The 15310-nt window shown below is 42.3% G+C and overlaps 1 protein-coding gene across 1 annotated transcript in view; it reads left to right on the plus strand.

Moving 5' to 3' along the window:
* The first annotated feature begins 1227 nt into the window (after positions 1-1227).
* Positions 1228-15310, plus strand: part of DDX1 (DEAD-box helicase 1) — a 43049-nt gene continuing 28966 nt past the window's right edge. The window contains exons 1-7 of the mRNA XM_075598388.1: positions 1228-1360; positions 3502-3553; positions 4554-4617; positions 5938-5967; positions 6662-6758; positions 6880-6927; positions 7739-7822. Coding sequence (XP_075454503.1) covers positions 1345-1360; positions 3502-3553; positions 4554-4617; positions 5938-5967; positions 6662-6758; positions 6880-6927; positions 7739-7822 — 391 coding nt within the window. The 5' untranslated portion in view covers positions 1228-1344. The remainder of the gene's footprint in view (positions 1361-3501; positions 3554-4553; positions 4618-5937; positions 5968-6661; positions 6759-6879; positions 6928-7738; positions 7823-15310) is intronic.

Here is a 15310-nt window from a genome sequence, read left to right on the forward strand (position 1 = left end):
TTCCCCCCTGCTGCTCACTGCAGACCGGGGAACTCGGCTGCACGCACCGCCAGCCTGGTAGGCGCGCGTGTGCAGTGCAGACAGCGGGCTGCAGCCTAAGGCTTTGTCCCCGCTAGCACTGAGCGCCGGGTGTCCTTAAAATTTAAAGCGCTCACGGGGGGAGGGGGGGAGGGGGAAAGGGAGGGAGAGATGCTGCAGGGAAAGCTGCGAGTGCTAGAAAGTTAAAAAAAATTGTTTACCTATATATATGCAAGTCACCGGGGGCGTGTCGGCGGGCGGGCCAGTGACGTCAAGCAGCTGGTTCGCCCTCATTGGGCGAACCGCTCACGTGACCGTCCCTGCGCGCCGGCAAGCGGGGAAATTTAAAATTTCCCTAAGATCTACACTTCCGCAAGCGCGCGGAAGCGTATGCGAGCCCCTACTAAAGCCGCTCTCATTGCGGCTGTAGGGGCTCAGTGCCGAGCGGAAGCGCGCCTCAGCCCGCAAGCACTAAACATGGACGAGGCCTAAGGTCTCGGCCAGGGGTGTGCTAAGCAGGCGCCACTCTGAAACACAGTGTGTGGCCAGCGTGAGCAAGCGCCTGCGCATGCTCACGCTTAGATGAGGGCGAACCAGCTCCGTGACTGCGCCCCCAGACGAGCACGTACCTAGACGGCCACAAATCGCCCGGCCGAGCAGGGCGCAGCGCACGAGCGCTAGCATGCCCGCTCCCTGCCCCTGGCCGTAGCCTAAGGCTGAGTCCCCGCTGGTGCTGAGCGCGCTCATGCTTGGAGAGCGCGCCAAGCATGAGGGCCGGGTGTCCTCCGATTTACGCAAGCGCGGGGTGGGCCAGCTGAGCGCGTGGGGAAGTATAGTTTTTTGTTTTGGTAAGCGCCGAACGCGGGTCAGCATGTGTGCCCGCGTACGAGTGCACTGCGTGAGCGGGAACTTACACATTTATATATAAGTTAACACGGCAAGCTCAGTGCTTAGCCGCCCGCTCAGCATGGCGGGTACACAGCCTAAGTGTGTAACTTCTACTCCCATTGCTACAGTGGGATTGTCCTCTGTAATGGGTAATATTGCAGAATGATGAGGACACTGGAACCAAAACATGTTAACGCTTAAGCTATTTATTTCAGGTGTTCACACATTTTGCCGTCTGACAGACCAGGCAGGTAACTCCCATAACACACAGTGGGCTTTTTGCCCCAATCAAAGATGGCCGCGCCGCCATGCAAACACAGGCAACACGGCGAGTTTTTACCAATCTCTGGGCGACTCGCGCTGCTTCCGGTGCTGAGCTGGGTACGCAGCTTCCGGCAACAGGGATAATCTGTGTGTCGGTGCTGGCTGCTGTTAGACATGGCGGCTTTCTCCGGTGAGTGTCAGCGGCCTGAGAGACAACGTGCTCCTGTATAGTGTCATGTATTTCAGCTATATGCATAATTACATATATAATACTAACATTTAAACATATTCCGTGTACATACAGTATATCTCAAATAAATTTGTTTGATACATACCTGGTTTATGCCGCATACATATAAACACACACGCACACACACACGAATGCATACATATATATACACACACACACACACACACGCGCATACACACACACATACATACACACAAACTCTGCATCCTCCAAGCTGCTGCCAGTGAGGTGGTTTCAGAGTTGCACGAGCAGATCCTCTGTCTGAGTGACAGGATGAATTAATGACCGGATATAATCATTGTAATCCAGTGCCTGTCTCAGAGTTATGTCATTGGGTTATCTCAATCCGAAGTCTGAATAATATACGCTGGACCATCACTACGCTTTGCGTTTTGTAAAGGGCTGTGACTTAAAATAATTTCTGGTTCCGGCCCACCTGTCATCGGGTTCCTGTGCTGCTCGTTGGCAGCGCACAGTTTGTTAGTGATGTTTAGCTGTCTTTGAGTAGCCATTTAGTGGACCCTGGGAAGCAGATCTTTGCTTATCGATGACACGAGAACGAATCGATGGGTAGCGTAGGTAATTTTCAATAAAAGTAATCAAAGGCTGTAAATATTGGAACAAATATATATTTTTTTGAAGTACTGCGTGGACTGCTTCTTTAATCAGGCGTAGCTAGTAACGTTGCTTAACCAATGCAGTGACAGAATGGCTTGCAAAGGAATTTTTTTTTTCAGTTTATTTTTTCTCCCTTTAATATGTGCATCAATACAATCCACACAATAAGTAATTAGACAAGTTTCAGATCGATCCGTTCTCCTGGGATCGATCAGCGAACATTTAACTCTGGTTCAGTAAATGACTGCAGAGGATTATTCTGCAGTTAGTGTGACTTTGTAAATGGTTGCTATAGAAACAATAAAGGCTTGTTACAACTTAGACAAACAATTTCTTCAACGTGCAGGTCTCCTTTAAGACAGAGATACAAAGTAGAGCTCTACTCACACGTTCACACTGCAATTCTCCATTTAATGTGGCAGCCAAGAACAGAGGAAAGACAACGTTTCATGTCCCATATGGACCTTTAATCGGGTCTATATTGCTTGGTATGCAGCTTTAAGCTACCCTTGTAAAAGTAAAAAAAGTTTCGTTTTCAAGGTTCTCATTTCCTATAAACTACTTTACCTTGCTTTTCATATGTATTTAATAGGTATATGTCATTGACTGACAATACATATTTACGTTTTTTATTTTTTATTGAAAAGTGTAACATTTCCCAGGTAAACCAGTGCATTGGATAGGTTTTAAAATATATTATGGTTAGGCTTGTTATATAGTAGGTGCTGGTGCGCATGCACGTGGCGTGCGCGTTTAGTTGCTAGGGTGCAAGCGGTGACGCGCCTGGTTAGGGGGCGTGACTGACGTCACCGCGTTAGGCCGCGCTGTGATTGGTTCGCGGCGTGGCAGCAGCGCGAAAATACCATTTTATTGTCATTTCCCTGGTCTGCCGTGCGCGCGCGCCCATGTATGCTAACACCGCCAATTATAATCGACACGCGCGTGCACTATATTACACGCCTTAGAATATGGTTTGCCAGTCATCCATCAATTTTAAGGCTCTTTGTTCCTTTGTTTGCAAAGTAATTATGGTGCAATCATTAGATAGATAAACATAATTAGCTGATCTGCTTGAATTCAGTGTTAACAAGAAGTGATGTATATTCATTTTTCACATGGTAGTAATCAGTAGGAGAGCAGCTTTTAGGTTGAGTTGAATATTTCTAAGGGGAGCCAATTACACTTCTGTTTGACCTGCTAAACTGAACATGTCTCTTGTTGGGACCCTATTGCTTTAAGGCTGCATCTTGTGAGCCAGTGACCACAGTATGTCTACTGGTTTACAAGTTTTTATTATCACCACTTTGTGTCCAGTACAGATTTAAATTGTTGAGTTTTTTTTTCTACTACTTTAAAGTGCAGAGCAAAAATGATGCCTTTTTATACTTTCCTGATTTTGGCAACTCAATTATTTGAAGTTATTTTTTGCATATGTGATGATGTTCTCTCTTGTACTTTTGCAGAAATGGGTGTGATGCCTGAGATTGCGCAGGCTGTGGAGGAATTGGATTGGCTGTAAGTACGATATAGTGAAATATATCCACCATTGTCACATGGCAATAAACTTCTCCTTGTACATTCTGAGTAAGCTTAAAAGGCTTTCCTAAAGGTGAAAACAAACTAGTGGAGTAAGAAAACATGAATTAATCCATAATTTCAAACATATAGGAGTAAAACTAAAGGACAGCGTGAGAAATAAACTTTTTTTGCTAGAGCATACCAGCTCCATTCATTAGATGTTGTTAGTTTGTTAAATGCAAGAGAAGATTGGTGTCGTTGCTGTATAGATTATACTATTGACAGTGCACAAATCAAAGTTCAGTGGAATAAAACAAAATAGATCATTTATTTGGACACAAGCAGCGCATCATATTAATTGGACATGCAGCATTAAAGAGCTCACGTGTTTCTTGGCTATATTGGTTAATTAATCTTGACTGTATTAATGCCTTTGTGATAATTTTGTATACATTAGGTGCTGCGTAAATTAAATAGTAAATGTGGTCTTCCTAGGTGCTAAGGGTGCTTGGCTAAGCACAGTGCTTAAACCGCTATGCCACCTGTTCCCTTTTGTTGTATATAAAAAATATAACAAAGGCATTTTTGAAGGGAAAGTTTAGTGCTAAAGATAAAAGCGTTTCCGCAGCACTTCTCCAGGTTCTGGTGGCATTGGTCCTTTTGTGTCAATTTCCTGACTTATTTACAGTAGTATGTACAGTACTTTGCTGAATGTGCACTATGTAAGAAAATATTTACATTTCATAAAATGTTGATCGTTAAAAAGAAACAAGCTATTGGGAAATAAAACCAGTAAAATCTTTTACTTCCCTATGTCCTGCAGCTTTACTTTTACATTGTAATCTATCAGTTTAAACTCTCTTCACTGTGAAGTATATTATATAGGGCTAAAGATTTCAGGCTGTCCATACAGGTCTTGTGTGAAAAATGATAATGATCTGTTTTGCTGTGCAATATTGAACTTTGCGATATGTTTTCTTCTGCTTTTTTTGAATAGCCTTCCCACAGATATTCAAGCAGAGTCTATACCACTTATCTTAGGTGGCGGTGATGTGCTCATGGTAAGTTAGCTTTGCCCAGAAGCCATCTATATATTCTATATTTTTGCTTTCAGTAAAACACTGTATGTTGCGACCTCATGTAGCACAGAGTTAGTGAGAGGAGCATGTCATTTTCATTGACATGCCAAGAACGAATGTGCTTAAACCACTATACACCTGCAACTTTCCCCTCTCAAATCAAAATACTTTCTAAATAAAGATTTGAATAGTGAAGCAATTTTAGGTAAACCTTGACATCCACCTTTAAAGTTGTATAGTCCTATGGATGTATATCTCTATTTGTGTAGCGCTCACAGCTGTATTCGGCGCTTTACAAGAGAAACAATACAGTACAGGGAATTATAATAATACTACAATAAGTGCAACAAATAAGATCAGACAATAGGAAAGTAAAACCCTCTCCAGGAAAGCTTACAATCTAAGTGGTATGTTGGTAGACGTACAGAGACAGCAGATGAGGGAATAAGTGCAGTAGATGGCAGTGTTTGGCCATAATAGTTGATAGGAGAGACTGGAACAGTAGCCAAGAGTCTGGGCTATTAAAGCGTTTAATTTATGAGATGAGTTTTGGTGATTGGCGCATATTGAATATGAGGGAATTCCACAGATGAGGGACAGCGAGGGTAAAACGTTTAAGGCGAGAACAGTAGAGGTGGAAAGGAGACAGTTATGGGTAGAATGCAGGGGCATAGCAAGAAATCAAGGCTGATATGTACAGTAGGGAGGTGCAGATGAAGTCAAGAGAGGGATTTAAGGAAGAGATGAGCAGAGATTTATTTTGGGGGTAAGTGAAATTCTAGTAGCAGAATTTTGAAGAGCTTGCTGCAGGGGAGAAAGATGAGGCAGGGAGACCTGTTAGCAGTACCAACCATTATGTTAGACTAATGTAAAATAATGGGAGCCATATATTTAGTGGGTTTAATGTTAATAATGATTGCTTGAAGCAGCTATCACCTCCCTCTTTAGATGTACAGGAGAAACACTGGCAACAAAATCAGGGGGTTTCAGCTCCAGAGGAGCCTGATTTGAATTTATTAAAAAAATAAAATAAAACTATTTTTTATTTAAAATCAATACCCCAAATGGGGAACAGTGCTGATTTAAGACACAATAATTGTGAACCCCTTCACTGCCAGAGAGGGCTCAGCAACATATATACATATATTTATTTGGTGTAAAGGTGATGAGTCTTTTTTGTTTATATTGGCTAGAAATTTTGGGAGCAAAAAAGTAGGCTGTGAATGTATGTCAGATGTATTATCGTGCATAGTGACCTAAAACTACTTCTAGTAACATGATTAAAATCTGTTTATGTTGTAGGCTGCAGAAACTGGAAGTGGAAAGACTGGGGTAAGTGTATGAAGTGTAGTAAAGCTGACAAGTTTAACAGTTAGATCAAAATGTTCACGTTCTTCAGCTTCAAGGGGGTCTCTCCTATGTCGTTCCTATATATACTGTAGGTCTTCCATTAAATTAGAATTGGCCACAGAGGGAGAAAGACCTAAAGCTGCCGGAAGGGAGTTTTTATTTTTTTTTGGGAACTACTGGTAGCCCAGGAACCACGCTTCCAATACGCTTAGATTAAATCAGGGGATCTTAACTCTTGTCATCAAACCCCCCCCCCCATTCCCCACAATAGGTCAGGTTTTCAGGATAACCCTGCTTCAGCACAGGTGGCTCCATTAGTCCCTGCTTTAGCACCGGTGGTTCAATCAGCCACCTGTGCTGAAGCAGGCATATCCTGAAAACTTGACTTGTTGGGGATGGGTTTAAGGACTGGAGTTGAGAACCCCTGGATTAAATCATTTTATGCTCCCCCGCTCCCAGCCTTCTTACTTAAATGTACTCACAAAATGTTTTGTGTACAAACTGCTTTTACATTGTCTTTGTCCTTCTGATCATTGACGTCTTTGGTGACCACAGTGTGAAAACTCGAGGTGATATGCTGACTTTTCTTAGAAAAATAGCTGACATTTGTTTATTAACTTCTCTTATTTTCAAGAGCTACAATACATTTACGTTTATCAGTAATGTCTCTCTTTAGGCCTTCTGCATCCCTGTCATTCAAATAGTGTATGAAACCCTTAAGGACCAGCTGGAAGGCAAGAAGGGGAAAGCTTCGGTAAAGACTGGTAGTACAGGTAACTATCTTATTCAATTGGCTGTTCTCTCATTTGCAAATGTCTAGGACCTGCCAGCATTTTACAAGTCCTGTCACATGAGTTTTTGTTCTGTAACGCTTGAACGTTTTGTGTGTTCTAGTGCTGAATAAGTGGCAGATGAACCCATATGATAGAGGCTCAGCCTTTGGTAAGTGACTATTTTTATTGCGCTCAACACACATCTATGTAATTATTGAAGTAAATGTTTAGTATATTAGTTGCTTGCAGTTGGGGAACAATTTTCTTATCTCCCATGACTTCTATGTATCGGTCTGTTTATTTTTGATTTCTTTAAGTAAAAAAATAACCCCCAAAAAAGTCAAATTTGGTTTATTATTTTAGTGACTATACTGCATCCACCTTACAGCGGAAAGGTACTAGCTCACATTCTGCGTGACTTTGTCCTAAATGTTTTTTAAAATGTTTATTGTAAGATTCTTCCTCTTGTCTCTCCTTGGTGTATCTAATGTCACGGTATTCTCTTGTATAGAATGGTGTACCAGACCTGTATCCTTGCATCATTTTATATGAACTACCGCATACAAATGCTTTTCCAAATAGATGGTATTCTATATTGCACGGAAGATGTTTTTTCATAAGCAATAAAGGTGAAATTGCACCTATCCTTTGTGAGAGATCCCCGTATGTCGTCAAACATCCTAGTATCCTTTTCACTGTGTTTACATGAAGGGATCAATATACTCTGTGCTACTGTTAAGTATGTATTTGTCCTTATTTATATAGCACCATTAATATACATAGTGCTTCACAGCAGTAATACACATGACAAGCATATAGATAACAAATAATACAAATAACAGGTAATGGGAATAAGTGCTTCAGACTTAAAAATTAACATTTAGGAAGAGGAGTCCCTGCTCCGAAGAGCTTACAATCGAATTGCCAACATTACCTACACTAAATGAAGCCTAATTTTCTGCCTTCCTTTGACTTTTCAGCAATTGGTTCTGACGGTTTCTGTTGCCAGAGCCGAGAAATAAAGGAGTGGCATGGATGCCGGTCAACTCGGGGAGTCAATAAAGGTACATTGATTTGATAAAAAGAACTCCAGTCAAAAATCTGCTTTGAAATGTAAGGTTAGCCAAAGTAACAGACTATGATATTTAAATAAAATGTTAATCCTTTAGTAAAATCTTGCTTTTAGGGATCTTGCCTTTCATCAAATCTATCTAATGTAACACCCCTGACATGCTTATATCCTAGTTGACTATAATACATTTTGAAAGGTGGTTGCTTTTTGTATATACAGCTAAACCCCGTTATAACGCGCCTCGCTATACCGCGATTCGGTTATAACGCGGTTTCCCCGTGGCTCCCGTTTAAAAAAAAAAAAAAAAAAAAAAAAATGTAAATTTTTTTTTTTGCTGCACACGCTGCACACGCTGCACACGCTGCACACGCTGCACACGCTGCACACGCTGCACACACGCTGCACACGCTGCACACACGCTGCACACACACTGCACACGCTGCACACACACTGCACACACACTGCACACACACTGCACACACACTGCACACACACTGCACACACACTGCACACACACTGCACACACACTGCACACACACTGCACACACACTGCACACACACTGCACACACACTGCACACACACTGCTCACACACTGCTCACACACTGTGTCACTGTGAGCTGGGGACAAGAGGAGAGCGATTAAGTGCAGTAGATGGTAGAGCTTGGCCACAATGTTTTGTGGTAGCAACTGTGGGTGTGAGACAGTAGCCACGAGTCCAGGCTATTAAAATTCTTAATTTAAGAGGTGCGTTTTAAGGTTTGATTTAATTGTGGGGAGAGGGAGTGCTTGGCGTATTTGGAGTGTGAGGGAGTTCCACAGATAAGGGACAGTGAGGGAAACCGGTTTAAGGTGAGCGTGCAGAAGTGGTGGAAAGGGTTATGAGCAGAGTGCAGGAGATAAGTAGGGACCTAACAAGAGATCAAAGCTGATCTGTGGAGAGCCTTGAAGATGACAATTTTGTAGGTGGTCTGAAACTTTATGGGAAACCAGGAGAGTGATGTAAGGAGAAGATGAGCAGAGACTGTTCTGGGAGAAAGAAAAATTATTCTAGCAGCTGCATTTTTGATTGCAAAGGAGAAACTTGTGAGGCAGGGATGCCTGTTGGCAGACTGTTGCAGTAATCCAGACGGGAGAGGATGAGGGCATGCAGTAGATTGACAAAGGAAAGTGCAGATCTTTGCAGTGTTGGTGAGGAAGAAGCTACACATTTTAGCTATGGTGTGAATGTAGACGGAAAGGAAGGAGTTGAATGTCACTCCTAGGCAACGTGCTTTGGCGACAGGATAGATGGTAGTACCGTTTACTGAGATGGAAAAAGTGGATGTTGGGTTGGGTTTACGAGGAAATATGAGGAGCTCAATTTGACATATTAAGTTTAGGTCAGCAGAGCACCATCCATGAGGATATTGCAAGGAGGCAATTAAATCTAGGACTGGAATTCAGGTGTAATATTGGGAATGGATAGATATATCTGCCTGTTATCTGCAAAGAGATGATGCCTAAAGCCAAAAGAGTTGATGAGGTTACCAAGTGATAGTGTGTAGACAACAAAAATCAAAGAAGCCCAAAGCTACATCCAATATGAAAAAAAATACAGTGAAACACCTATAGATCTCTTGTAAAAGGGTAATTTGGTTAAACCCTTTGGCCAAAGCGTTACAAGCCTGCTAGCTACATCAAGGCATGACCATTGGCAGGTCCTAACACTAACTGATAACATTTTTTATTTACCTCCTATAATTAGAGGAAGAATGATCGCATTGGATCTGTCACAACCAGCTGCATGCAATACCTGCTCACTTGGAAAGTGGGGAGGGGCGAGCTTAAACCCTTGCAGGGAGGGGCCACTGACCTCCAAAACAGCTAAGACTAGCTGGACAAAGTGAATAAATACACAAATACCCAGCAAGCTCTAAGGAACCCCCAAAATATAGTGTTTAGAGACAGAAAAGGATAGGTCAAAGGACAAAGCACCAATGTACCCCAACAGACAGTCGAAGATGTGTTGGCGACAGAAAATGTACAATGGGATGAGAACCAGGATAAAGCTTTGTATGGATACAAGGAGGGTAGAGTATGAAGAAGAGGGATTGACATTATTGAAGGCAGCAGAGTACAACAACTAGAGAAATTGACCGTAGGATTTTGCCTTATTGAGAATTTGCTACTTTAAAGGAGCAATTCATGCAGTATGTTACATGCGTAAATGAGTTCTGTAGTATTAGATAATACTCTCAATTTTTTTTAAAGTCAACTCTTAATGCTATTTTTAATACGGTTTTAATATACTTGGCATCCTTTGATTTCTATAGCGGACTTTGCAACACTTTCCTGTTTATTATAATTTGTTGACCAGTATTCCCAGCAGTTTGAGCAGCAAACTGTAACAATACATAATGTTAATATGGTTAATGAATAAGTTCGACACAGTCAAGGACAGGTGGGTGTTAACCCCTCTGCTATCAACTGTGTCCACCGGCGCTCTTACTTATAAAATTGATATACATACAATGACATATAAAAAAGGGGGAAGGGATTGACACAGTGAAAATAGAAGAGAACAATAGCTTAAAACAAAAAATAAAGGTTAAAAATTGATACTTAATATCTAGAAGATTTTTACATATTGTGTTCCCAAATAAAGAGTCCAATCTTGATTCGCAAAAAATGGGTATGCAGCCTCTTTACAACTGGAACCAACCTCGGGACCAGGAGAAACTAGAGACAGGGGATGACAAAAAAGAAAAAAGCGCAAGGCCCATAGAGTAGTAAAGTTAGGTTTATAAACAATTGAATATGAAAGTGCCCCTGACGAAGAGGACAGAGTCCTTGAAACGCGTAGGGCGGACATTGCTCTGGTTGCTATTGATGGTTGGGAGCCTACACTAAGCTACTGAGGAGACGCAGACGGCAGAGTTCCCTGACCGCCGAGTTTGGAGAAGGAGCTAGTGACTGCCCGTAGTCCAACCCTCGATCGATGACACGCGCCGACGTCACGAGTCACCTGATGCGGAAGTGGACGAGATCGCCGATCGAAAGAAGGAGGAGGGCTGAGATTCACCTAACCCGAACAAGCAGATGAACAAAGTACCTCTGTTCCTGCGGTCACTCTTAGTACCGAAGTGTCTGTACCAACTACTCTGCTGTGAGTGTTTATAACCGTTTTTAATTGTTTATAAACCTAACTTTACTACTCTATGGGCCTTGCGCTTTTGTCTTTTTTGTCAATACATAATGTTACCTTAGTAATATAAGAATACATAGTAGCTGTTGAGTTACACTGACTGAAGTTTTGATTGAAACTGAAAGGCAGCCATTAAGTGATCCCTGGAAAGCAGATCTTTCATCGATCAAAGGAGAACAAATAGATTGGCAGCTTGGGTAACTAGTTTTCAATAAAGGTAATCAAAGGCTGCATGTATTAAAACAGAAAAGATTCAAGGGTTCAGTAGGGCCTGGGAATTATTATACTTAAGTGTTTTAGAGCAGGCAGTCACTATTCACTTCTTTCTGTGCTCTGTTAATGCTCAGCAATGTGAGGCAATTCCAATACTCACAGGTTCTGACATATTGATGGAAGGGATTCAGACGCACTCATCATGTAATATGCAGTCAAAACGAATGTTGTTTTGACTGCATCTTCCATAATGAGTGCAATGAAATCCCTTCCATCAAATGACAGGTTTTAGCATGTCCCCAACAGTCCAAGATATTTGCAACACTTTACTGTTTGTGATTATTTGTTGACGATATTCCCAACCGTTTGAGCTGCAACCTGTCACAATGAAAAATGTTACCCTAGTAATATAAGAATACGTTGTAGTTGTTGAGTTGAAGGATTGATTGAAACTGAAAGGCAGCCCAGTGAACCCTGGGAAACAGGATCTTTGCTGATCAATCACAGGAGAACTAATCAATCAGCAGCTCAGTAGTTACATTTCAAACCAGGTAATCCAAGGCTGTATATTTTAACCACTAAATAATATTTTCTAAAGTTCTGTGTGGACTGCTTTAACCAGGATTAGCTGGTAGGTAACGTTGCTTAACCAATTCAGTGGCGGAAGGTTTATTTATTTTTTTAATTTTTTTTTTAAAGCTACCCGTGCAAAAGTAAAAAAAAAAAGTTTATTTTTCAAGGTTCTCCTTTCCTCTAAATAAATTGCTTTAGCTTACTTTTCATCTTCATTTCAAGCTGCCGTTTTAATAATTATTTTTTTCCCATTCAATATGTGCATCAATACAATTTGCACACTGAAAAGTGATTAGCTAAATTGCAGATCGATTCGTTCTGTAATCGATCACTTTGCTCTGGGTTATTTAATTCAGTTATTGCTGCAAAACAGTTCCCACAATGCAAAGTTCTGTGTAGGAGATCTTGTGACCAGGCAGTTACTAGATAAAATTGGCGCACTGCTAGAGAGAGGGCAGGGCTCAAGAGCCAGAGCCTGTCTCAGAAGGGGAAGAGGATGTGACTTCGTAAATGGTTTCTATAGAAACAAAAATGCTTGCTGCATTAGAATTCATTAACAATTTATTTAAAAATTGTTTTTAAAGAAATAAAATGCGACAAGTATTTCCTCACAATACAGAACTGATTAAAAAAAAAAAACACACACATGCAGGATATTTCTTGAACTGCAGCTTTAAAGGATGTAGGGAAAGTAAGAGGACATGGAGGAGTTGAACAGGAGGGTGGACTAAGACAGGAACAAAAGTAATGATAAGGGAGTTGTAAGGGAATGGGATCGAGAGGGCATGTGGTAGAGGGAGAGAATTATCTTTGAAACTTCCAACTCTAACTGGAGAAAAGGAGTCCATAGTGGAAGAATGAAGTATATTGTTGAAGCTGAGAGGGTGGGCGGGAGAGGGACAAGGACACGAGGCATATCCTCGTGAGTAGCATTCACCTTGCCTTTTAAAGTAGTCGGCAAATGCTTGAAGGGATGTGGGAGAAGGTCAGAGGAGGGAATCAAATACAGAGAAAAGCTGGGATTTGGGAGTTTTGATTGATTGAGGAAAAGTAATGTTTTTGGCAATGGAGAGTGCAGAGTTAAAACAGGAGGAGAAATGTATAGTGCAGAAAATCAGGAGTGCGAGAGAGGCATTCACAGGTGCAAGTGCGAAGGAAGAGTGGAGAATTTAGTCATGGCCGTGGGTTAGATGGTGGGGTGTGCCGGAGCCAAGACAGTGCATATAGATCAAGGGAGGAGGAGAGGTTAGAGTGAACAGAATTGTCCAGTTTAGAGGGAAGAGCGGTTCGTGTTGAGGATAAAATCCAGAACAGAGAGGTTGATGGAGCGAGGAAGAATGAGTGATGATGGTCAGAGAGGGGGAGATCTTTTTTTTAGTCAAGATCTGGTCTAAATAGTGACTATCCTTGTGGGTACTAGAATTGGTCCATTGCTGGAGGTTTGAGAGGGAAGGTGAGATGCCCAGGAAGAGCTTAGGGATCAAGAATAAGACAGTTAAAGTCCCCCAATTAAAAGAATGGGAGAGACGGAGGAGAAAAATAAGGCTTCAAAGTCTGAGGAAGGTGGAGGATGAAAAGGTAGGGAGGGTAGAAATGATGGACAGCATGAACCTCGAAGGAAGAGAATGAAACAGTTTGAGGTATAGGGCGGAGCGGATATCGACAGCAGGAGACCTACGCCTACTTCGGCCATTAGGGCATGGAGTGTGCAAGAGAAACGCCCTATAGGAGACGATGGTCTCCACAGCAATTTATGTTGTGAGCCAGGTTTCTGTTGGAGCAGAAGAGGTCCTGTACAGCCAGAGCTTTTAGTCAGTGGACATTCCAGACGGCACAGGAGATGGGTAGAGCTAAGGAATGGATATTATGTTGCATAGGTTAACACCATTGGCTGGGAGTTGTGGACGAGAGCACGTGTGTATATTACCAGGATTAGAAGATATATCCTCAATAGCGAGGAGTAGAGAGACGCGGTGAAGATTTGTGGGGGCTCTAAAAATCTTGTGGCGTACAGAAGTACAAAAACACACAATGTGTAGTTTGATGTAGTGTTGAATCCGTGAACGTTTTGTTACCCAAAGGGACGTACACTTGCGGACACTGCAAGGCCTGCCCATCTATCAGAGTCACCAAAACGTTCACGGATTCAACACTACATCAAACCTATACCATCAAAGATTTCATAAATTGTCTTACCACAGGAGTTGTATATCTCATCCAATGCTCCTTTGGTAAACAATACGTTGGTGAAACTCATAGGGCATTTAAGGTGTGCATTTTAGAACACCTTGGTTCTATCAGTAACAAACTCAATAAGCCTGTTGCTAGGCACATAAATGAGGAACATCAGGGGGATTCATCCAATCTTGGTTTCATTGGTATAGCTCATGTACCCTGGGGACCACGCAAGGGCAACTGGGACATGAAACTACGCCAATGCGAATGCCGATGGATATATGCGCTGAAGACACTGGCACCATATGGCCTCAATGAAGGCTTTATTTTTTCCTCCTTTCTGTAATTGGGGTTAGAGGGATCCAGGTATATAGGATTTAGTAACATCAGTTTAGTAGGAGCTGTTTTGACTTTTTAGGCGGCTTCGCCTAGAATAGCCCAATCCTACACTATACATATATATCTCTGATGAGCATCCTTGCTTTTTGTGCCTTTTTGCCTTTTGTCTACCATACTCAGGTTGTTCATGTGTGCCTGAGCTGATGTATATTACTTGTTTATACGATTACACCAACTCCTGTTTTGGTATTTCTAAACTGACCTACTGCTACACGTCAGTTGTCAACGTGTGTATGCTTCTCATAGAGCCATTATGGTAACTATTTGTGTGTCTTTGTCTCATCCCTTTCCTTTCCCTGCCCCCTCCCACCCCCCCCTCCCTCCCATCGATTCCTTCACTGTCATGTCAGGGCTTATGTGTTCCCTATGATGCGAGTACATGGCTTTCTTGCATCTGTTGTCCGCCCCTCCCCTCCAGGGAGGTGTACATAAGGTCTAACCATACTATGTTTGTTACTCCTCCCCCTTGAGAAAGCGCGCTGTGACGCGCGAAACGTACGTCGGGGTACGCGTGACGTCATCACACTGACGTCCACGCGGCTTGTGGGAGTAGGCACGATCAGCTCCGGTCACCTCCTGGAGCTTCAGCTGTCGGCACGTTAGCGAGTCAAATCAGGTTGTATACCACCTCACGGAGGGTTCTTTATACTCCATTACTCTACTGCAGCGGACCATTTATTATTTAATTATTTTGGAACGTAACCACACACATACTGTGTGGATTCACGCAGCGTTGCGTCAGCTCACTCTGTGGCTTTGGACATTGATAGTTCCCTGCCTGTTTTCGTGCCTATACACATTTGGGGATTTTATCATGCATTGTGTATGCATTTTTATGGTGTCTCGTCGTTTTTAACATTATTGATTAAAAGATTTTTATTTGAGTGTGACCTTTGCGGCTTACCCTATTTAGGGAATAGGCTATTCAGTGGCC

This window comes from Ascaphus truei, chromosome 4 (assembly GCF_040206685.1).
Source record: "Ascaphus truei isolate aAscTru1 chromosome 4, aAscTru1.hap1, whole genome shotgun sequence".
In the NCBI taxonomy this organism is placed as follows: Eukaryota; Metazoa; Chordata; class Amphibia; order Anura; family Ascaphidae; genus Ascaphus; species Ascaphus truei.